The 23,138-nt window shown below is 47.7% G+C and overlaps 1 protein-coding gene across 1 annotated transcript in view; it reads right to left on the minus strand.

The window, feature by feature from the left end:
- Positions 1 to 23,138, minus strand: part of tec (tec protein tyrosine kinase) — a gene marked incomplete at its 5' end in the record, with an annotated part of 34,866 nt that overhangs the window by 4,447 nt on the left and 7,281 nt on the right. Inside the window, 10 exons of the mRNA XM_083639837.1 lie at positions 6,841 to 6,998; positions 10,810 to 10,928; positions 12,564 to 12,628; positions 14,005 to 14,221; positions 16,267 to 16,438; positions 17,389 to 17,463; positions 19,032 to 19,171; positions 19,507 to 19,589; positions 19,684 to 19,738; positions 19,821 to 19,886. Coding sequence (XP_083495963.1) covers positions 6,841 to 6,998; positions 10,810 to 10,928; positions 12,564 to 12,628; positions 14,005 to 14,221; positions 16,267 to 16,438; positions 17,389 to 17,463; positions 19,032 to 19,171; positions 19,507 to 19,589; positions 19,684 to 19,738; positions 19,821 to 19,886 — 1,150 coding nt within the window. The remainder of the gene's footprint in view (positions 1 to 6,840; positions 6,999 to 10,809; positions 10,929 to 12,563; positions 12,629 to 14,004; positions 14,222 to 16,266; positions 16,439 to 17,388; positions 17,464 to 19,031; positions 19,172 to 19,506; positions 19,590 to 19,683; positions 19,739 to 19,820; positions 19,887 to 23,138) is intronic.

The following is a 23,138-nucleotide window of genomic DNA, read 5'->3' on the forward strand; positions in this document are numbered from 1 at the left end:
CGCACTCCCTTGTTGGAGCGCCCCCTGCAAGCGCAGGGAGCCTGGCAGGGGGCACAGCGCACCTTGGTCCATGGCCACGGCCTGGCCTCGGTTGGCAGCGCTCAGGTCAGGCCCTCCGGTTGGCTCACCAAGGCTGGGCTCAGTTCCAGCCTGCGGCTTGTAGCTTTAGACCCACCGTCCTCGGTGCCCAAGGCCCGAGTTCGGTCGGGAGCTCGCCCAGGGTCTCATACCCATCATCAAGGCTCGCCTTGGTCCATGGCTACGGCCTGGCCTCGGCTAGAGGCTCCTAGGACAGCCCACCATCAATGGCACCGAGGGCCCATTGCTGGTCGGGAGCTCGCCTGGGGGCCGCACTGTCGGACAGGCCCACGTGCGGCCGGTCTCGAAAGAAAACGTTACCTCCGCAGTCCCCCCCAGCCTGCGAAAGTCGCATGGCGGGGGGGGGGGGGGGGGTGTTGCTTCGATACAACACACCCACGGCGCATCAGTGGGCGGAGCTTGCGTAAGAAGTTCTCCCCCAGCATGCACAGCTTCTACGGAACTGACCATGCGGCAGGGGGGCGGAGCCTCTCACATCCCGCCCCCCCATCAGGGTACCGGATCAAAAGGTCCCGGTGCCCAACAATATGCTCATGACGGGTTCCGCTCCTTTGGCCACAAGAGACCATCTTGTCCAACAGGCTCGATGCCTGGGAGCATCTATGTTCCCCGTCCCCATTACGGCGCACCCTCCAGAAGGGATACGCTCTACAGTTTGCTAGGCCCACACCCACGTTCGACGGGACCCCCGATCCAGCCGTGGAGGGGGGGAGGCCATGGACATACTCCACAAGGAGGTTATTCGTTCCTCGCCAAAGGGGTGATTCGCTCGGTTCCCAAGGCAGATGTGCGCTTGGGTTTTCTACCACAGGTACTTAGTAGTACATAGTACGTGCCCAAGAAGGACGGCTCCATGCGTCCAAAATTGGACCTTCGGCGTCTCAACAAGACGCTGAGGAAGTCCCGTTCCGAATGCTCTCTTTCCCCGCCTGTTCAACGAGTTGAGGCAGGGGGATTTCTTACTTCCGCGGATCTGAAAGATGCGTTCTTCCATGTCCACGTGGTCAGGAGACACAGGAAATACCTGAGGTTCTCCTTCCTGGGGAAGGCTTACGAGTTATGTGTCTTGCCATTCAGCATGTCTTTGAGCCCGCGAACCCTCACGGTGTGCGTGGAGACAGCCTTGGCTCCCCTCCACGCGAGGGGGATCCGCGTCTTCCTATATCTCGACGACGTTCTCTTAGCGGCCGACTCGAGGGTCCGTGCCACGGAACATACCGAGGTGGTGACCGATCACCGGCAAACCTTAAGGTTTTTTGGTGAACTGGCAGAAGAGTTGCCTCGTCCCAGCGCAGGCGGCGACCTTCCTGGGGCTCGAGCTAGACTTCCTGCGAACCTTTCGCCAGAGCGACAGGCTCGCACGGTGCGGACAGCAAGCCAACGACATTAGGTCTGTGCCCTCGGTGTCAGTGCATCAGTGCACAGTGATGTTGGGCCTGATGGCCTCAGCACTGCATGTGCTCCCGCTGGGGAGGCTACACATGCTCCCGTGGTCCAAATCTGGTTTCTCAGGGTTCGCCTGGACTCGGCCGGGGACCGTCATCGCAGGGTTCCTCTGACAGGTCAGGCCTGGCAGGCGCTGGCCATATGGGCGGACCCCCGTTACCTCTCGGGAGGTACTCGGTTGGGCCCTGTCCCGCTCAGGATGGTGATTCGCACAGACGCCTCCCTCTGGGGAGGGGGTGCGATTTGCGGGCATTTCTCGGCGAACAGCCGGTGGGAGGCTCAGGAGCTTCGCCACATAAACGTGCTAGAGCTGAAGGCCATTCGCCTGGCTCTGCTTCAGGACAAGCCCACCATCAATGGCGCCGTGGGCCCATTGTTGGTTGGGAGCTCTCCTGGGGACCGCACTGCCGGACAAGTCCGCGTGCGGCCAGACTCGAAAGAGAACGTTGCCTCCACAGTTCCCCCAGCCTGCGGAGGTAACACTTCCAGTGGCTCACACATGGGCACCATGTTCTGATTCGCTCGGACAATATGGCAGCTATCGCCCACCTGAACAAACAGGGCGGTGTGCGGTCGGGGGGCGCTGAACCATAGCGGGGATTCACCTGTGGGTGTATCCCCGTCTCCTTTCAGTGTCAGCGGTCTCTCTGCCGGGACGGCTGAGTTACGACCGACCTGCTGTCTCGAGGCAATCCCCGTTATACGGAGTGGTGCCTCCACCCTCGGGTGATGAAACAGGTTTGGGCCAGGTTTGGTCGCGCCCGCGTCGATCTCTTGCATCGCGGCGCGCGACACACTGCCCACTGTGGTGCTCGATCCAGGAGGACAGCCCCCGTTAGATCACGACGCGCTAGCGCACGCGTGGCCGAGGGAGGGGCTCTATGCGTTTCCCCCGACCCCCCCTGATCCGTCAGGTGTTGGACAGGGTGAGGGAACAGCGCCTCCGGCTCGTTTTAGTCCGTTTTGGCATGGTTTGCGGACCTGGTCTCCCTGGCGCAAGATCCGCCCTGGGCGTTGCCGGTACGGGCCGATCTCCTATCCCAGGCGGAGGGGGAGGTGTTCCACCCCTCCCCAGGCAGGTGGAAGCTAGCAGTCTGGCTCCTGAACGGGACCAGTTGCTAGCCCAGGGCTTGCCTGGTAATGTGGTATGCACTATGCAGCAAGTAGGGGCATGGATCCAGTGAACCGCACTGTGCGACCAGTTCTCTGTTTCCTTCAGAGCCTGCTTGACGCGGGTCAGTCCCAGCAGTCGCTTAAGGTGTGCGTAGCCGCGATTTCTGCTTGCCACATGGGAATTGAAGGGAGCCCCGTGGGGGCGTACCCTTTGGTCTCGCGCTTCATGAGGGGGGGCGCGTAAACTGCGCCCGCCGCCGCGGTGCGTTTTTTCCCCAAATCGGACCTGGTTACGGTGCTGGACGGGCTAACGGGTCATCCGTTTGAGCCCTTGGACTCCGCCGATTTAAGGGTTCTGTCTTTAAAGACCGCGCTGCTGCTGGCCTTGTCGTCAGGAAAGAGAGTTGGTGACCTGATTGCCCTCTCGGTGCAGCAGGCCTGTATGGTTTTGGGGATGATGGGCGCAGGGTTACGTTGCGACCTAACCCGGCTTACCAACCTAAGACTATTAATGTCAGCTTCAGGTCTATGGTCATAGACTTATCAGCATTCTGTCCCCCGCCGTTCAGTTAACGGGTGAGGAGTGACGCTTGCACATGCTGTGCCCAGTGAGGGCGCTCTCGGCCTATGTGGCCAGGATGCGTTCATTACGCACTCCAAACCAGTTGTTGGTCTGCTTTGGCAGAAGGCCCAGGGTGGCCTCCTTTCCAAGGATCGCTTATCACACTGGATAGTGGAGGCGATCGCTTTGGCATACTCTGCCGTGGGTAAGATACCCCCGGAGGGTATTAAGGCGCATTCTACGCGGGGTGTTGCGACATCCTCTGCGTTGTTGCGCGGTGTTCAGGGGAGGACATGTCAGACGGTCAGGCATGAACGTTGCCATACGGCCGTGGTTCACCGGTGCCTTTCGGGTCGCCCTGTGGGGTGCTTCCGGCAGCAAGGTCGGTTGAATTAAGGCACTAGTGAGAGCTTGAGTTCGAAACGAAGTAAAACGTTAGGGTTGTGCTACAACCCGGGTTTTACGAGTGAGAACGAGAGCTCTCACTACCCAGCCTTGCTGCGTCGATGCGTCACTGGGTGCGTCGGATCTCAGCTGGCTGGAAGAAATTAGAGTGATGATCCCTGGGCTGACAGGACGTGAAGTAGTCACGTGGATCCGTGTCAGCCCCAGGGGGGCACCACGCCACCTACGGGTGGGTGGTCGGTTTTAATTAAAAGTAATTTTGGAGCAAAATGACAGTCTTCCATAGGGCTGCGTACGCAGCGTTGTAGACACTAGTGAGAGCTCTCGTTCTCACTCGTAAAACCCGGGTTGTAGCACAACCCTAACGTTTTCCTTCAGTTTTGTGCAAAACACGTGCTATTATGGGACCCACCACAGATTTGGGCAGACCACGCCCTGCAGACACGCCCTGCAGACCACGCCCTGCGCCCGTCTACACAGCAGTCAAACGCCGACATTGGCCAGGCGCCCATGCTCATGTGGGCCTAACTTTATTTCAGACTTCCAAGGCCCTGGCGCTAAATCGATTGTTCGTCTTGCACCTGTGTTACTTCCTGCCTTTTAGACACAACATTGGGTGGAAGTGAAAAAAGCGAATTTATTGCAACAGAAAATAGACGGTTTGAGTGAGGCAGTAATTAATGCATTTAGGTTGCTTTCTCACTGGGAACGATTTTTCCCAATTTTATCCCCCATTAGTGCTAATTTAATTTATTTATCCTGGTTGCTACTCCACCCTCTGCTGATCTGGGGAGAGCCGAAACTGGCTCCATGCTTCCTCCGAGACATGGGCAGTTAGCCAGCCGCTTCTTTTCACCTGACAGGGGAAGCTTCACCGGTAGGACATAGCACGTGGGAGGATCACGCTATTCCAACGAGTTCCCCTCCCTCCGAACAGGCGCCCTTAACGACCAGAGGAGGCACCACATCAGCAACCAGGATATTGTATGTTTTGGTGAAGGGGTTCCGATATGAAGGAAACCCCCGGGAGGCATGGGGAGAACATGCAAACTCCACACAGAAAGGCCCTTTTGACGACCCCACCTGGGCGGTGGGCACTCGAGGACATGCGGACAGGCATGCATTCCTTCAGCGCTCACAGCGTCCCAGGTGGGAATCGAGCCCAGGACCTTTGAGCTGTGAGCCGACAGCACTTACCACTGCACCACCGTACCCCCCCTCTGGGAACGAATGTGTTAATTTACCATTTTCTTTTTCATTTAAACTCATGTTGGCAGCGGAGCTTTGAGCCTGAGGCCTTGTCTGTCAACTAGTCAAGGAAGCGCAGCCGGAGGTTGTCAAAATAAATACTCGTCCCATTGGCTCACGTGAGCATGGGCGCCTGGCCAATCCCAGCGCTTGATTGCTGCGCAGGCGGGCGCAGGGCGTGGTCTGCCCAAATCCATGGTGGGTTCCACAACGCGTCTTTAAGGGCTGCCATTAAACATTAGCTCAATGGCTAATGGTTATCGTATAGACGCATTTACGTGCATTAATGTCAACGAACCGGGCAACGGATTTCAACAGGTCATGCCGTTGAAAGCAGCGTGACTCGTAATGGTTCACGTAACATACTTTCAGTCACTCGGTGGCGGTTTGAGCCCTTTACTCAAGAAGGTGTAGCCTACGTTCGTATTAGCTTAGGCAGACACAGTATATCACTAGGGCACTAGTGCCTAGCGTGCTCCACCAATCACAGATGATCATACAGCTAGCTCCACCAATCAAAGATGTCAATATTACACTTTAGAATTGTGGGTACTGTAGTACTTCATGACATCGAATGAAAAATGTTTGAAAACAAACAAGGATGATATACAGATTTGTGGCTTCTACAGGAAGAAATACCATCGTTTCATAACAAGCTCGCCTGTAGTACGTCTACGGGTGACGGCATTATGGATCATATAGAACGGCAAAGTAACACTTCCGGAACCGAGGTGTCACGTGACTGTTGAGCTCTATTCACCTTATTCTTTGCACATATAAGGATGCTTCTGCATGACGTAACTTTGTAATCATCCTTCTGTTTTAGACACGGAAGTAGATTTCGCCTACCTTTATCATTTTTAGACTTGCCAAAAAGCTGTTTTCAAGCAAAAAAACAAACTGTTATAAAGTTTTAATATTTTGTCGGATGAGAACGTAACATTCATGTGATGAGTTTATCAGAATAACGCCTATTTGGACATTTTTTTACGAGCAGCGAGGAGCGCTGGCTGTGTGACCGGCTGTCAACCCCTACAGTAGGCTACTGCCCGGCAGTGAGAAAACACTGTCGACGTGCTTTTGTAACTAACGTTAAATGCCGACCGGGTAACAGCCATCGGCTCCTCGCAGCAGTAACGCTATGAACATGTCACTGAAGTTGGCCGCAGTGTAGATTCTGAATGTTGCCAAACTTCATTCATATAGTGACATTTTGTTTCGAAATTGGCCGCCAACTAGCGCTGAATCGGAAGAACAAATACAATTGCGTCGACGCGGAAGAGAGAAGAAGTGAATGAGGTGAATAGAACTTATAGTGCATTATTTTTCTTAGGTCAGTATGAACACAGTGAATGACAACAGCCAGAGCAGAGAGATATAGTGAAAGGGTCTGATCAACAGTAGAATGGTTGCTGACCAGTGTTGGGCAAGTTACTTTCAAAATGTAATATACTACATATTACTAGTTACTTTCATTTGAAAGTAATAAGTTACTTTACAATATTACTTTCTGTGTAGAGTAACTTGTTACTTATTACACTACTTTTGCATTACTTTCACAAAAACAACAGCAGCAGCAGAATGACATCGCCGCCCCGAAACCATCCCGAAAAATAATTTCAACCCCCTTGAAGTCAGTGTAAACAATCCAAAATTCTAAATTTTAACACAGTTTGATTAGGAAATAATTGTATCTGTTTTAAATATGCGCTTTGATTTAATAAAATGTAACTCAACTTGTAACTTGAGTTACTTGACAAAGTAACTGGTATAATATTACTGAAATCCTATAAGTAATAAGTTATATTACTGAGTTACTGCTAAAAGTAATATATTACATGTAATATGTTACTTTTGTAATGAGTTACCCACACTGTTGCTGACATACAGAACTAGAACACAAGTGATGTGTCAATGAATGAATACATCTGTGATGTAAAGAGAGGAAGGGAGGGGAGGTGTTTTACCTCACGCCAGCACAGCTGCATGATGTCATAGATGGTGGCCGTGGCCAGTTTGGGCCTGAAGAGCCGGTGGCCCTGGGTGATCAGGGAGACCACCTCGTGGTTCTGACGCTGGTCAAACGGCATGCGGCCCTCTGTGAACACTTCCCACATCAACACACCTGTGCACGCACACACATTCACACACATACGCATGCACGCACAAACTCACACACACACACACACACACACACACACATACGCACGCACGCACGCACGCATGCACACACACACACACACACACACACACACAGAGATCTATATCAGAATTTTTTCAGCTCAAAGTCGTTATATGCTCATGCTGTAGTGAAGGACATCAGTCATATTTAAAATCCGGTGTTTTTATAATGATAATGACAATACTATCAATAAATTATATATATATCATATTTATAATATAATAATAAATATAGCCGCAAGCAGCAATACCAAGGGTTCAAGCCTATTGCCCCTGAAGGGGCTTGAATATCTGTCATTGGGCCAAATTTCAGGGATTGGCCCAGTGGTATGGATGGTTAGAAAAACAGGAAATGAGGTGTTGGTTCTATTGCCGGAATTTGGTAGATTGGTATCAACTGCTGACCTCCAGGTAACCACCTGACCCTAAAATGGCCTGCGAAGGCCTACAAACAAAAGGGGTTTGAGCCTATTGCCCCCAAAGGGGCTTGAATATCTGTCATATCTGTCATTGGGCCAAATTTCAGGGATGGGCCCAGTGCTATGGGTGGTTAAAAAACAGAAAATGAGTTGTTGGGTAATACCGCCAAACTTTGGTCGATTAGTATAATTCTTTGTTTCTGAGTAGTGGGTGAGTTTTCTAGCCAAGGTGCAAAATGTGGTTAGTGTGGGCCTTAGGGTTTCTGAGATATACACAGTTTAACAGAAGGAAAAGAAGACAAATAATAAGAAGTAGAAGATACAAACATAGCAAATACAATAGGGGTTCGGGGGCTGGAACCCCTAATAAGAAGAAGCCAAAGATGTATAGCACTTGACTAAAAGCAGTTTGCAAAGTTTAAGTTAATAGTGAATAGTAAAATATAGCCTATGTTCAAAAGAGAAAAATGGTTAAAAACAAACAATCATAAGAAATAACAAAAGATTATAAAGGGGATACATTCCAAAATAACACATGAAAACACATTTTAAAATGTATAGTGTAGGCCTACTTGAGAATCTCTACAGAATAATAGACAGATTGCTCCCTCTAGTGGTTTAGATCTGCTTCTGGTAGTTTGGTGTGTTGCCTGCAGGTCGATGCTATCCGAGGCAGGAGTTGCGTAACCTCCGCCTCTCTGGACTAACCACAGACAGTCAGTGAGGACTGAAACCAGGTTGTTCAGGTTCCTCCACACATGCTTGGCCCTGACATGACGAACCAGCTGCAATGCCATCATGCTCAGAGCAGCGTGCCTCTGACAGAGTTCACACATTGTAGAGGACGCCAAGCAGCACTGAAGCTGTTCTGGGCCGACCAACGGACTTTTAACAGACGTTATGTTTGGGTTTTACTTTTCCTGCATCTTTTCAGAATAGGCCCATTTAGTAAAATAATGGTAAAATGTCTAAATGCTTTGTCACACCCATTTCACAGCAACTGTTTTGAGGTGGTACTGTAAAGCAGGAAGTTAAAGAAACCACCAATACCATTAATGAGGGTCCTGGCACTGGAACACCTAAATGGAATGGAACCATCATTAGTGTTATTGGTTACACCTGCTTTACTTCCCACTTTAAAACAGTTGCTGTGAAATGGGTCGAGAGGAGAAGGGACAGAGACAGGCCAAGACTGCATTTCCCATAAACGCCAATGCTTCCTGTCCATGTAACCGCCATGTCCCAGCAGCCATAGAACTAGATAGCCATAGAATTGTATTAAAAAAAAGGCAACTTTTTCCTAACGCGGCTGTAAGCACAGAAAATAGTCCCAGAAATAATGAAGAATTTGTTCCCATTTAAATTTGATTAGGTAAGTAACTACAACAGCCATAGGCGGATTATGAAATGACGGGCCCCTGGGCCTGGATGCATAAAGGGCCCCCCTCACAGCACACATAAGCACAATTAAGCCCAGAATAATAACTAAGACATACACTCACCTGCATCTCAACAGGATTTACAGCACAGCCACCTGAACACTCAAAGCCAACAGCTCAATAACACGAAATAAACTCACCTGTATCCAATACAGGATTTACAGTACAGTGCAGGTACACTCAATGAAAGCCAAAAGCACAATAACACTCTAATTGTCCATACACCTATGGAACATTTTGTCAAGAATATATGGTTGGGGCCCTAAATACTGTAACATCCCCACACATCCCCTCACCAGTTGAAAAAAACTAGTGCTGGACTAAAAGAGACTCAAAGTAACGAAAGGAATGTCCGCATCAGTATATTGAATAAGTAGCCTATTTAGTGTTTCGTAGCGTACTGTTATTATGAAGTGTTCCCGAAAAATATTGTTTCTCGGTAGTAAGGCACTAGTGAGAAATACACCAATGAGTGAAAGGTGTGACCACATGCCCTGCTCTCCCCCACATAAAACAATCGTATTTAACCATTTAACTTCCTGGGTAATGCCTTGTCACTACTGTATACAAGGTGAGGTGACCATTAAGACACAGTCAGACATTTTCTGGGTTGATTTGTCCTACTGCCTGGTTGTGTGCCAGGGTGAGACCTAGCCAACTGAAACTACGATATGGAGACTCTTGAGACTGAGTGTGTGTGTGTGTGTGTGTGTGTGTGTGTGTGTGTGTGTGTGTGTGTGTGTGTACGTGTGTGTGTGTGTGTGTGTGTGTGTGTGTGTATGTGTGTGTGTGTGTGTGTGTGTGTGTGTGTGTGTGTGTGTGTGTGTGTGTGTGTGTGTGTTGTGTGACGTGTGTGTCCATGTGCTATCGGTGCACGCAGGCAGGCAGTGTTTGTCATAATATCCTGGGGATGATGAGAAGCAGATAGAGGAAGAAGAAGAGGCCCCAAAGTGTCACAACTCATTTACCAAACAATCTTCTTTGTTACTTCTTCTCATCCACCCTTCCTCTTTTTAAAGTCAACTCTTCTGCTTGAAACCATCCCCCATCTGTTCATACTTGCCTTTGCTACATCCTCTCCTTCCAATCCTACCTCCTCTCACCTTTTCTTTTGCACCACAGGTTTCAAACATGTATTAAACGTGGGAAATTTACAGGAGGGCGATGTGGGAATTTAGGACTTTAATCATGAGAGAGATAACGAGGAAAAGAGTGGAAGAGAGATACAAAGTATGGAGACAAGATAGGTGGTTTTTTATCCTCATCTAGACTTGGACAACTATTTTGAATATCATATCGCTTGTGAGGGATCAGTTTGTCCCAGGTCTGGGCAAGAGACGCGGTGGCGCTGTGAAGAGGCTCTGGGTTAAGGGCCCCCTGAGTTCTTGGGCCCCTGGGCCTGGTAGGCCCATTCAGTAATACATCCCAGACAACAGCCTGACTTTTCATGGTAACAGAGATTTTTAAAATGGATCTTTGTGAGCTGTATTTCAAGGTTTTTAGTTTACAATTGGAACCAATGACTTCCGGGTTGAATCCTGAAAAGGTGAAAAGCCCTAAGCAGGGTTAGCCCTGACTGTTGGGGGTTTACTTCAGAGTTGTCATCTAAACACGGGGCTAAACGTTGCCAGGGTGAAATGGGGCAGAGACGGGGCCAAGCTAACTGGACTGCTATGGACGGTTGAATGTAAATATTAGACACATCGACCCACATCGTTCCAACGACCACTAACCCCTGGGCTAGTAGAACTGCAGTGTGAATCGCATAGCCCTGGGTTTAGGTTAAACTGGGTTAACAAATGTGCCTGTCTTAGCCCTATTCTTAGCCCAGGGTTAACATAGCCTGAAATGTAGAAATCTTCCTGTACATTCATGTCATTGTGATTAGTGTGTTTACCGTAGGACCAGATGTCGGACTTGCTGCTGTATCTGCAGAAGTAGAAGACCTCAGGAGGTGACCACTTCACAGGGAACTTAGCACCTGATGAGCTGGTGTACTGGTTGTCTAACACGTACCTAGGTAAAACACACACGCACACGCACACGCACACACACACACACACACACACACACACACACAGTGCAGACACACACCACAAACAACCACAACATTTACATTTCAGAAAGTTTCAAAAACTACAGAAGAGCATTATAGGGCCAGATGTGAAAAATGTATTTGAGATCAGAATTCTGAGAACTAATTTAATCTCGGAACTCAAATACAAAGAAGGAGAAGAAGAAAAAATAGATAGATTACCAAGAGCTTTGGGTTTATTTGCTTTGAGGTTATAACGGCCACCCAACATCTTCTCAGTCCAAACTCATTAAATACTGACACTGACATACCCTTGGCATCACTTTTTAACGTCACTTTTTTTAACAACACCTCCATGTATCCAACAACTTGTGTTACAGTTTTGTTGAGGGTTAATTAAATAAACACAAATTTAAAATATGACTTACAGTTGAAATTTAGACTTTGAACACGCTGGGAATCAAACCCCGGTCTCTGGCGTCAAAGAGCGCCACCGCTGGTCAACACTTTACTTCATTTCTCCCGTGGCAACTTCAGACATTTAGTCGTTGTGGGAGTTCTATAGATATCTATTGGACTACCCTGCACATTGTGGGAGTTCTATAGATATCTATTGGACTACCCTGCACATTGTGGGATTTCTATATATATCTATTGTTCTACCCTGCATGTTGTGGGAGTTCTATAGAAGTCTATTGTTCTACCCTGCATGTTGTGGGAGTTCTATAGAAGTATATTGGACTACCCTGCACGTTGAAAAATGACCAAAAAAGGTACAACAACAACAACCGGACGACAACATGTATGCTGTTGCAGTTTTATGTAGGTCAATTGGCACCAGACCAGTGGAGGAGGAGCGTCTGCATGCCACCACTGATTGCTACATAACTCCTCTCAGCTGTGTGCGTGTGCGTGTGTGTGTGTGTGTGTGTGTGTGCGGGCGCGCGGGCATGCGCGTGTGCGTTGTGTGCGTGCAGCGGGGAGAATCCAGCCAGCCATAATCAGACCAAGCAGCTGAACTCATGTTCATGCCTCAATGTCCCACTTCCCCTTATCCCTTTTTTGTGTATTTTAATAGGTAAATAAAGTTTATATTTTTGATACTGAAGAAACCAAGTCCGCCAGATTCTGTATTCGCACCACACACATGCATTGCATCCGCTTGTTTAGGTCCTTCCTCCGGGGGGCAGCCATTCATCGCTGGTCAGACAGCCATCTTTTTGCATGTTTTTAATGGGGTTCATATATGGAGGAAACCCCAGGGGTGCACGGGGAGAACATGCAACCTCCACACAGAAAGGCCCTTTTTGATGAGATAGCCCACCTGGGCACCAGGCACCAAAGGCATGGGGGGGTACACACCCATGACCTTCTTTCTGTGAGGCGACAGCCCTACCACTGCGTCACGTGACCCACTGTGTACCCTGTTGGTTAAAAAGTTATGGCAAGGAGTCGTTACCGGGCGCTGAAATTGAACGAGTTGGGAGTGAAAACAGGTTGGATCGCCCCATAACAGAAAGGTCACAGGTTCAATCCCCAGGTGTGAACTCCTACCCGCTCCTTCATGTTTAGTCACTGTGGATTGAGGAAAGTGTGTGTGTGAGCCCAGTGTGTACCTGGCCATGCCGAAGTCTGCCACCTTCACCACCAGAGCGTCATTCACAAGACAGTTTCTGGCCGCCTGCAGGGAGGAGAGAGGAGAGAGAGGAAGGCAGAGGACGGAAGGAAGGAAGGGTGAGGAGGGAGGGGAGAGAGAAGAAGGCACAAAGGATGGAGGAGATATGTCAGTCACTACTGATTGGTTCAGATGGTCACTAGTGATCGGTACCCTCAACCACCCCACCCCCCCACCCCCCGCCACACACACACACACACACACACACAACAGCTAACGAGGAGGACATGTAGTATCAAGCTGAAGATCACGTTAGTGATTGGTGCATTGCATTTGTATTGGGAACTATAGGACTATCCCAGTTGAGTGACGTCAACACCCGAGTTGACCATGTTCCAGTAGAACAGTCTGGAAAGCAGCCAGGGTTAGCTCTAGCCAGGCTAGCCATTGTTAGCAATAACAGTAGATAACGCATTGTGTGGTATTTTTCCGCATGCAAACACCATAGCAACATGTCCACAGATAGAAGTTAGACAGCACCGTGTGTGCAACTGATTTAATGACACACAAAATAGGACAGAAGTACTGATAAACAGTATTTACTACAACTTTCACTACTGATGAAGTGTGGAGCCGCCATCTTGGATTTTGAGGTCGGCCCTGGCGAGGCTCCACCGAGATCGGGGTAGGAAATTTGAGGTCATGCGACATCACAGGGGGCTTTCCTATAACCTTGCAAGGCAGCTGGATTCGCGCGAGATAACAAAACCATTGGACAGCGTCAGGTTAGCGTTTGACTTGGGACATTCCTAGTTCCCAATACAAATGGAATGCGCCATATCTCCACACTTTGTTTTAGTGCTGAGCAGTGCTGGAGAAAGTTATGGCTTAACGATTACCATTCTGGTATAGGAGGGAAGAACACTCCATCTCATTTGTATTTCTTTAAGCCAATCGCAATTGCCCTGGACATAGCTTGTGCCACCGTCAAGCCTGCATGCAGCACTTCCGGTGACAATCTTCCAAATAAAATCTGTAACACTAGGAGCTATATTATATTCTATTTACCAAAAGAACCATGCAGGCCTTATTGCACAATCCAAATCTTGGTCAAAACTTGCCGTTTTCAGCGTATAGGTTGCTAGCTCGTAGGTTATTGTTGCAATGGCGACTTTGGAAACACGCAGGTAGCATAAACTGAAAGGGAGGGCCCTCTCCTTCTACTGCCATTGCCGCCATCTGAAATGGACGGCGCCAATGGCAGGCTAATGCCCACAGCCCACTTGAGTCAGACGAGGTTATTCGGTCTAGAAACCTGGAAATTCAGAATCCTAGTGGGAAATAGGAATAGGAGTCCAAAAACCAACGGGTGAGGTCACGCTAACTGCGTCCATATTTTTAGACGGTCTATGACCTGGACCAGGCGGGTCGAGTGGACGCACCAGGTCTCTGTGGATGAAGCCGTTGCTCTCCAGGTGTTCCATGCCTTCGCTGATGTCCTGGCAGATGCTGAGCAGCGCTCCCAGGCTGAGGCCTCCGCGACGCTGCCTCAGCACGTTCAGCAGACAGCCCAGCTCCATGAACTCTGTCACGATGTAGAGGGGCCTCTGCTGGCTGCACACCCCGTACAGCTGCACCAGCTTAGGGTGGGATAGTCTCCTGCCGGGTAACACAGAGAGACGCAACGCGAACACACGCACACACGCACACACACACACGCACACACGCACACACACACACACACACACACACAAACACACACACACACAATTACATACAGGAATGTACAGACAGGTAGAGGAACTTAGGCTGCAGCCACACCGATCAGTGTCTGTACGTCTCATTTCTCTGTTCACTTCAATTCATTTTCAAAGACCGCTGATGACCTGCACGTCTCCAGCAGATCTCCATACGTGTTGAGGGACAGAGGTTCAAGGGGTTTGAACCTTTTCTGGATGGATGGATTAATCACCGTCCATTTAGCCAATCAGAATTGAGGAGGCCTTCTGCCTTCTGGCCTTACATCATGACCTTGGCCTCCTTACATGATGAAAAGTCAAATGGACCTGGCATCACTCACAGGTTAAGTTTCAAAAATATTTTAATCCACACAGCAGCAGTACAATTACTTCACTGAGGAAAGCCACAGGCTGAAACATGTCTATATTTACTGCTGCTGGGTGGATTAAAATCCTTTTGAAACTTAACCTGTGAGTGCTGCCAGTTCCATTTGACTTTTCATGTTTTGTTGGGCTGCCACCCAAAGTATTTATTAAACTACTGAGTTGACCGCACCAATTCTTGGACTTGACTCCTTATATCATGACCTTGGCCTTACATCATGCCGTTGACCTTACATCATGACCTTGACCTTACATCATGAGCTTGACCTTACATCATGAGCTTGGCCTCCTTACATCATGACCTTGGCCTTACACCTTGGCCTCCTTACATCATGACCTTGGCCTTACACCTTGGCCTCCTTACATCATGACCTTGGCCTTACACCTTGGCCTCCTTACATCATGACCTTGGCCTTACACCTTGGTCTTCTTACATCATGACCTTGGCCTTACACCTTGGTCTTCTTACATCATGACCTTGGCCTTACACCTTGGTCTTCTTACATCATGACCTTGGCCTTACACCTTGGCCTCCTTACATCATGACCTTGGCCTTACACCTTGGCCTCCTTACATCATGACCTTGGCCTTACACCTTGGCCTCCTTACATCATGACCTTGGCCTTACACCTTGGTCTTCTTACATCATGACCTTGGCCTTACACCTTGGTCTTCTTACATCATGACCTTGGCCTTACACCTTGGTCTTCTTACATCATGACCTTGGCCTTACACCTTGGTCTTCTTACATCATGACCTTGGCCTTACACCTTGGCCTCCTTACATCATGACCTTGGCCTTACACCTTGGCCTCCTTACATCATGACCTTGGCCTTACACCTTGGTCTTCTTACATCATGACCTTGGCCTTACACCTTGGTCTTCTTACATCATGACCTTGGCCTTACACCTTGGTCTTCTTACATCATGACCTTGGCCTTACACCTTGGTCTTCTTACATCATGACCTTGGCCTTACACCTTGGTCTTCTTACATCATGACCTTGGCCTTACACCTTGGCCTCCTTACATCATGACCTTGGCCTTACACCTTGGCCTCCTTACATCATGACCTTGGCCTTACACCTTGGTCTTCTTACATCATGACCTTGGCCTTACACCTTGGTCTTCTTACATCATGACCTTGGCCTTACACCTTGGTCTTCTTACATCATGACCTTGGCCTTACACCTTGGTCTTCTTACATCATGACCTTGGCCTTACACCTTGGCCTCCTTACATCATGACCTTGGCCTTACACCTTGGCCTCCTTACATCATGACCTTGGCCTTACACCTTGGTCTTCTTACATCATGACCTTGGCCTTACACCTTGGCCTCCTTACATCATGACCTTGGCCTTACACCTTGGTCTTCTTACATCATGACCATGGCCTCCTTACATCATGACCTTGGCCTTACACCTTGGTCTTCTTACATCATGACCTTGGCCTTACACCTTGGTCTTCTTACATCATGACCTTGGCCTCCTTACATCATGACCTTGGCTTCATTACATCATGACCTTGGCCTCCTTACATCATGACCTTGGCTTCATTACATCATGACCTTGGCCTCCTTACATCATGACCTTGGCCTCCTCGATGAAGTCCTCCTCGTACATGGCACCCTCCTTGATGGTCTTGATGGCCACTTTGTGCTGAGCTCTCCACTTCCCCAGCCTCACCAGACCAAACTGACCACAGCCCAGCTCCTTCATGAAGGTCAGCTCACTGGGGTTGATCTCCCACTTCTCTGGAGGGAGAGAGAGAGAGAGAGAGAGAGAGAGAGAGAGAGAGAGAGAGAGAGAGAGAGAGAGAGAGAGGGAATGTGAACAATGGAAAATACCACAGAGAGGTTTGTTTCCGAGTTAGATAGACTGTTTATGGAGCCACCATGACTGTATCTACACACCTATATCTTCTCTCATTTCTATCCAAACCCTTGAGCGAGCAGCTTCCAACCAACGTTCTCTCCCAGAATGACCTGCTGGACCCTCTGCAATCTGGTTTCAAGGCTTTTCACTTTCAGTCACAGAGGCCCTGCACACTGCTAGAGCAGTGTCTCACATCACTCCTCTCTTCCCATCCCTTCACTGGCTTCCTATCTTCACCAGACTGCCCCTCTCTATCTGCAATACAGTATATGGTCAAGTTCCAAACCTGGCATCTCCACTCCATCTCCACCCTTGCAGGTCGCCTCGCCCCTTCATCGCTAAGTGGGCTCAAAAGTCGCTCATCCCGGTCGAGGCTTTCCTCGTCCTTAGTGCCACAATGGTGGAACAAGCTCCTCCCTTCTGTCAGGACGGCCGAATCACTGTTACCCATAACTGCTGTAACTGCAGTATGCTGCTCTGTCAGGATGTCTATATAAGCTGAGAATATATATCATATCGGGGTCAGTTGGTTTAGCTCAGCTGTATAACAGTGTTATACAGTTGTACAGGTTATACAGGTTAGTTATGCAGCTGTATAACTGAACCTGGATGCAGTAGACTTTTGTTTTCTGTAAATAAATCGTTGTTACAACTTTAACGCTAGTATATTGGACTTATTTAAGGGTAAACTAAACTTCTCACTACAGTGACCAAAACATTTTTTAACAAGGCTGTAAACATGTTTATTTCTGCTGTAAAGCAAGGCATTTTAACATGGGGGTTTATGGAGATTGACTCTTTTGCTACTGTAGCTGTTGTGCTGACTCACCGTAGCTGAAGCCGGCGGTGGAGGGAGCGGACTTGTCCTCTTTGCCCACCGGGTACCTCAGCCTGGCCACCAGGCCTGCAGGGACAGACACACAGACAGAGAGACAGAGACAGACAGGCAGATAGACAGACAGACAGACAGACAGACAGACAGACACACACACACACACACACACACACACACACACACACACACACACACACACACACACACAGACACACAGACACACACACAGACAGACAGACAGACAGACAGACAGACACACAGACAGACACACAGACAGACAGACAGACACACACACACACACACACACACACATAGACAGACAGACATACAGACATACATACAGACAGACAGACATACAGACACACAGACAGACAGACAGACAGACAGACAGACAGACAGACAGACACACACACACACACACACACACATAGACAGACAGACATACAGACATACATACAGACAGACAGACATACAGACACACATACAGACACACAGACAGACAGACAGACAGACAGACAGACAGACAGACAGACAGACAGACAGGCAGTCAAGTACGGTGTGGTATGAGGTCAAAATAAATCGTGCACTGTATATCAACGCAACGTATAATAACGAGTTTTTTTTTTATCGCGTTAATCGCATGCCGCTATTTTGTCCCTTCGTCACACCCCTACTTGTAGTCAAGCCGGTCGGTTTCCTGTCTCCTGCTTGTGCAGACATGGAAGAGAACGACAGCAATACGCTTCTAAATGGCTCGTTTTACTTTAAAAAAACTCCCCAAATGGCACAGTGGACAAGTCGAGAGCCGTAGTTTGCACCTTGTGTAAAACGGAATTAAAATATCACTGAAGTACATTGAGTTTGAGGCGAGCGATCACCTAAAAGTAGCTAGCGGCCAGCTAGCAGCCAGCTAGCTAGCACCAGACTCATCACTCATTCTTCCTTCAGAGTCTTGGATGCGCGGGTCCTCTAACCACTGGGAGGTCGGCTCCAATGGCTTCACGCGATATACACGTTATCAATACACAATTTCCAATACCGAGCCATTATTCACATGGAAGTGCCAAAGTTTTTAGCTCAGACACAGCCTTCTTCGGCTGTGTCATTTTGCGTTTCGACTGCTCCACAGCGCCGCCGCCGGAAGTATCGGTTCTAGATATATTTTGTAGACATTGTTACCTCCTGTCTACATTCCACTTCTATTGAATTGAAAATAAATTTAAAATTCAAGATTACAAAGTACATTTATTTGCATTAATTTGATTCCCAATCACGACACACTGGTAAGAATGATTAATATCTAATTAAAAATGCTTTGAAATGCTAAATAATGGCATTTTAAACATGCGATACAAAGATGCGATTAATCGTGATTAACTATAGTTAATCGCAAGATTAATCGCGATTAATAACATTTATCATTTGACACCCCTAAATTACAGTAGTACTAATAATAACAGATTGATAACTGATTGAACAATCATATATGAACAATCATATGATAGAGAAAGGAGAGAAAAGGGGGGTGGAATGTGGGAGAGGAGAGAACAGGGAAAGGAGGAGATGCCATGTGTGTGTGTGTGTGTGTGTGTGTGTGTGTGTGTGTGTGTGTGTGTGTGTGTGTGTGTCTCCCGTACCTGCTGCGTTGTGTTTGTGGTAGTCTATGAGGTCGGGGATGGAGCTGAACAGGTGTTTCTCAGCCAGGTAGAACTGTCGGGGCCCGTCTCTGGCAGGGGTCTCTTTGATGTGGTAATGCTTTATAACCGGACCCCCCTCCCTGTGGACACACACATTTAACACCAGAGGAGGGGACTGCAGTCACATGACTAGGACTCGAGTCACAGTATTGACTTGACTTGACTTGGGTTCTGGTGACGTGGGACTTGACTCTGACTTGTACTGATGAGTTGGAAAGGTTTCTAAAGTCTTAGCTTGAGATCTTGTGTGTAAACTGACTGAAAGTGATGAGATTTGTTCCAGCAGACGACTGAATTTAAATTCTGTTTTCTGAATTTGCATGGAATGACTGAATGTATTGAAGCGAAACACATTATAGAAATCAAATGTATGATGCTTTTACAAAGTTTTTATTGTAATAAATACATTTCTCACCCTGCGATGGACTTGGTGTACAGAGACACAGTGTATGTTCCAGGGCTGCTGGAGTCTCGCACGATGAAAGATCCTTCCTTGTCCTGCAGGGGGGCGACAGACACACAGGACAGGTCCAATGAGACGCACGCCATGGAAAGAAAGGAAGAGGGAGGAAGGATACTTTGCTCAGCTCACCTCCTTCCACAGCAGCTCCTCTGCCTTGTTCCTGTTGACATGTTTACTGTACCAGCTGGAACAAACAAATAAATAAATAAGCAAACAAACAAACATACAAACAGTGAACACACTTTTTTCCTCATGAACAAACTTACACAAACTGCTCCAGGTTCCCCGACTTCTTCTCTGTGACGTAGTTACTGGGGATGTACCCTTCCTCACTGTGACACACACACACACACACACACACACACACACACACACACACACACACACACACACACACACACACACACACAAACACACACACACACACACACACACACACACACACCAATCACCCAGGAAACAAAGATTAGAATGTTGAAACAAAGGTAAAACAGTAATTAGGCTATAAGACAGATAGTTCCGGTCCTTGGTTGTGATTGGCTGAGCCGTGTTCAAAGTTGTTGTAAAATACTCTATTGGGCCGTTCAAGTGAGGTCGTGTTTACCGTGAATACAACATAAGTCGATTTGAACGCTCCTCTCATGTGGTATTCATGACATGTGAATTTTTTGTGAATTTTTGTAACGTGTCTTTTCAGAAAATGGCCGACCCCATGGACGTAGATGGAAAGTAAATATATTGACATTTGAGCTGTATAGAGCTTTTCATAGTCGTTTTATAATTATGTCTGAGGAACATGTGGATATTCTCAACAGTCTCATCTTTTTTCCTCTATCATTAATATGCCTTTGAATGTCCTGCATTATCGTAGTTAGCCGCTTGCTAGCTAGTGTGGTAGTTAACCCATTGATACCTGATGCAGCGGTTCGTGGTCTTAAAGGGATACACACACAAATGAGGGATATACACGCAAATGCTGCATCAGGTATCAATGGGTTAAATGGTTAGCCGCTGTGGCTTCTAGTCAACTGCGACGTGACGTGTTAAGGGAGAGAGAGAGGGAGACATTGCGTGCGTGCCAATGGGGCAGGCTGCGTATGCGAGCTGCAGGGCCAGCTCGGCGAGCTGCAAGGGCGGGCGACCCCGCGCAGCGGGCAAGCCTAGGAATCGAGCGTGCGAGATTTCTAGTAATGTAAGAGAAAAAAATCACATCACATCATTTGTTGATGAAAAACAAAAAAATTGGTTACGCTCCACGATTTTGCGTGTCATCTCTGCGCGAGTGGCCATGCTAACCTTCTCTGTATGGAAACCAATTTAGCATATGTGTTACCATAGCAACACAACAGCTACCTGGAAGCCACCTGCTATATAAAGGGAGACATCCGAGTACAGTTACACTCATGGTGTGAGGTCAGTGGAGGGCTGTGTGAGCATGTCAGAGAAACACAGAAGGCGTATGAAGGCTGACTGTGATGAAGAGGACTGACCCGGTCTGACCTGGTCTAAACCGGGTCAGGTTCGGTGTGCTCCGGTAGGTGCCGAAAGGAATCATGGGACATTTATGCAAAGCAGGCGTGACATCAGGTGGCACGGATTGGAGGGCTGCCTTCACACTCTCACAGAGTGGTCACTTTGACACTTCATTTTCTTTTTTCCTCCACATTTTGAATGTTGTTGCAGTAAACCGAGTTAAATTAATTTGACACTGTTCTTCTATGGTCACATGGGTTTGTCAGAAGGAGGTGAAACTTTCATAGGGGCTGGATACCAGGCTGCAAACAGTCGGCAAGTGACAGGAAGTGAGAAGAAGAAGGTGGAAACGGCGTGGAAACTGAAGCCTAGCAGCAGAAGTGGCTAACATCATTAGCATCACAACGCCTTTCAAAAACAAACTCACTGGATAAAATTAATTTTTTTTGTTTTGTTACTACAGCGTGTCTTACATGTTTCTGTAGTATGTGTGTTGAGCCTGTACTTTAGCAATACGTTCATGCTAATCTGTGCTCTTTATTGCCATAGTATTTTTTTTATTTTATTTTATTTTTGAAAGTAAATTGAAAGGAGGTGGGCATTTTAAGTGTGGTCACCCAGGGGCACCACACTATCAATCCGGGCCTGACTGGATGTCACTTTATTTTTTGATAAATAATTATGAGGGGGGTGGCCTTTTTTCACTTGATCACTTGCCTCCCAAAATGTCTGTGCCCGCCACTGGCACAAGGTGTGTTCATTCTACCTTAACTATGTCTACAAAACAAACCAATTGATGTCCTGGCTACATTCTTTTCATCCACTTTGTTGTGCATGTTTCTTGGATTTATTGCAAATAAATCGCCTACATTTATTCTAATAATCCACACCTTGTAAAGACAAATGTTTTACCCATAAAAAAAAAATCACATTTTGTGTTTATTAAAAACTTATCCACAGAAATTGTTCAGTGTAGTCAATCAGCTGATCTTGGTGATCCCAAACCAAACCTTTTACTCCCCAACCTTTACTTTATTAGAGTGTGTGAATCTTTGGCAATGATGTTATATGTAGAGGGCTCTCGAATGATGCAATACACCCTCTGGTGGCCATATTGGAGAACCGCAGGCAACGGTGGCCCAAACTGGAATCATGTTTTCCTCTTTTGTATTTAATTTTAGCATTGTTCCAGGGGGTCCCCACCAAATTGATGACTGAAAGAAAAAAATCACATCACATGTTTTTTTATGAAAAACGAATAAATTGGTTACGCTCCACGATTTTGCGTGTCATCTCTGCGCGAGTGGCCATGCTAATCTTCTCTGTATCGAAACCAATTTAGTATATGTGTTACCATAGCAACACAACAGCTACCTGGAAGCCACCTGATGTATAAAGGGAGACCTCCGAGTACAGTTACACTCATGGTGTGAGGTCAGTGGAGGGCTGTGTGAGCAAGTCAGAGAAACACAGGAGGCGTATGAAGGCTGACTGTGATGAAGAGGACTGACCCGGTTTGACCTGGTCTGACCCGGGTCAGGTTCGGTGTGCTCCGGTAGGTGCCGAAATAAATCATGGGACATTTATGCAAAGCAGGTCAGGTGGCACGGATTGGAGGGCTGCCTGCACACTCTCACAGAATGGTCACGTTGACCCTTCCTTTTCTTTTTTCCTCCACATTGTGAATGTTGTTGCAGTAAACTGAGTTAAATTAATGTTACACTGTTCTTCTATGGTCACATGGGTGTGGCAGAAGGAGGTGAAACTTTCATAGGGGATGGATAGCAGGCTGCAAACAGTCGGAAGTGACAGGAAGCTGAGAAGAAGGCAAAAATGGCGTAGAAACTGCAGACAGCAGCAGAAGCGGCTAACATCATTAGCTGTCCACAACGCCTTTGGAAACAACCTCACTGTATTAAATGACATATTTTTAGTTACTACATTGTGTCTTACATGTTTATGTGTTGAGCCTGTACTTTAGCAATAAGTGAATGCTAATCTGTGCTCTTTATTGCCATCTAGTATTTTATTTAAGTAAATCTCCTTTAGCAATAAGTTCATGCTAATCTGTGGTCTATATAGTATTATTATTCTATAGTATTTCTTTCTTC

This window comes from Poromitra crassiceps (genome assembly GCF_964638095.1).
Source record: "Poromitra crassiceps genome assembly, chromosome: 7".
NCBI classification, from domain to species: Eukaryota; Metazoa; Chordata; class Actinopteri; order Beryciformes; family Melamphaidae; genus Poromitra; species Poromitra crassiceps.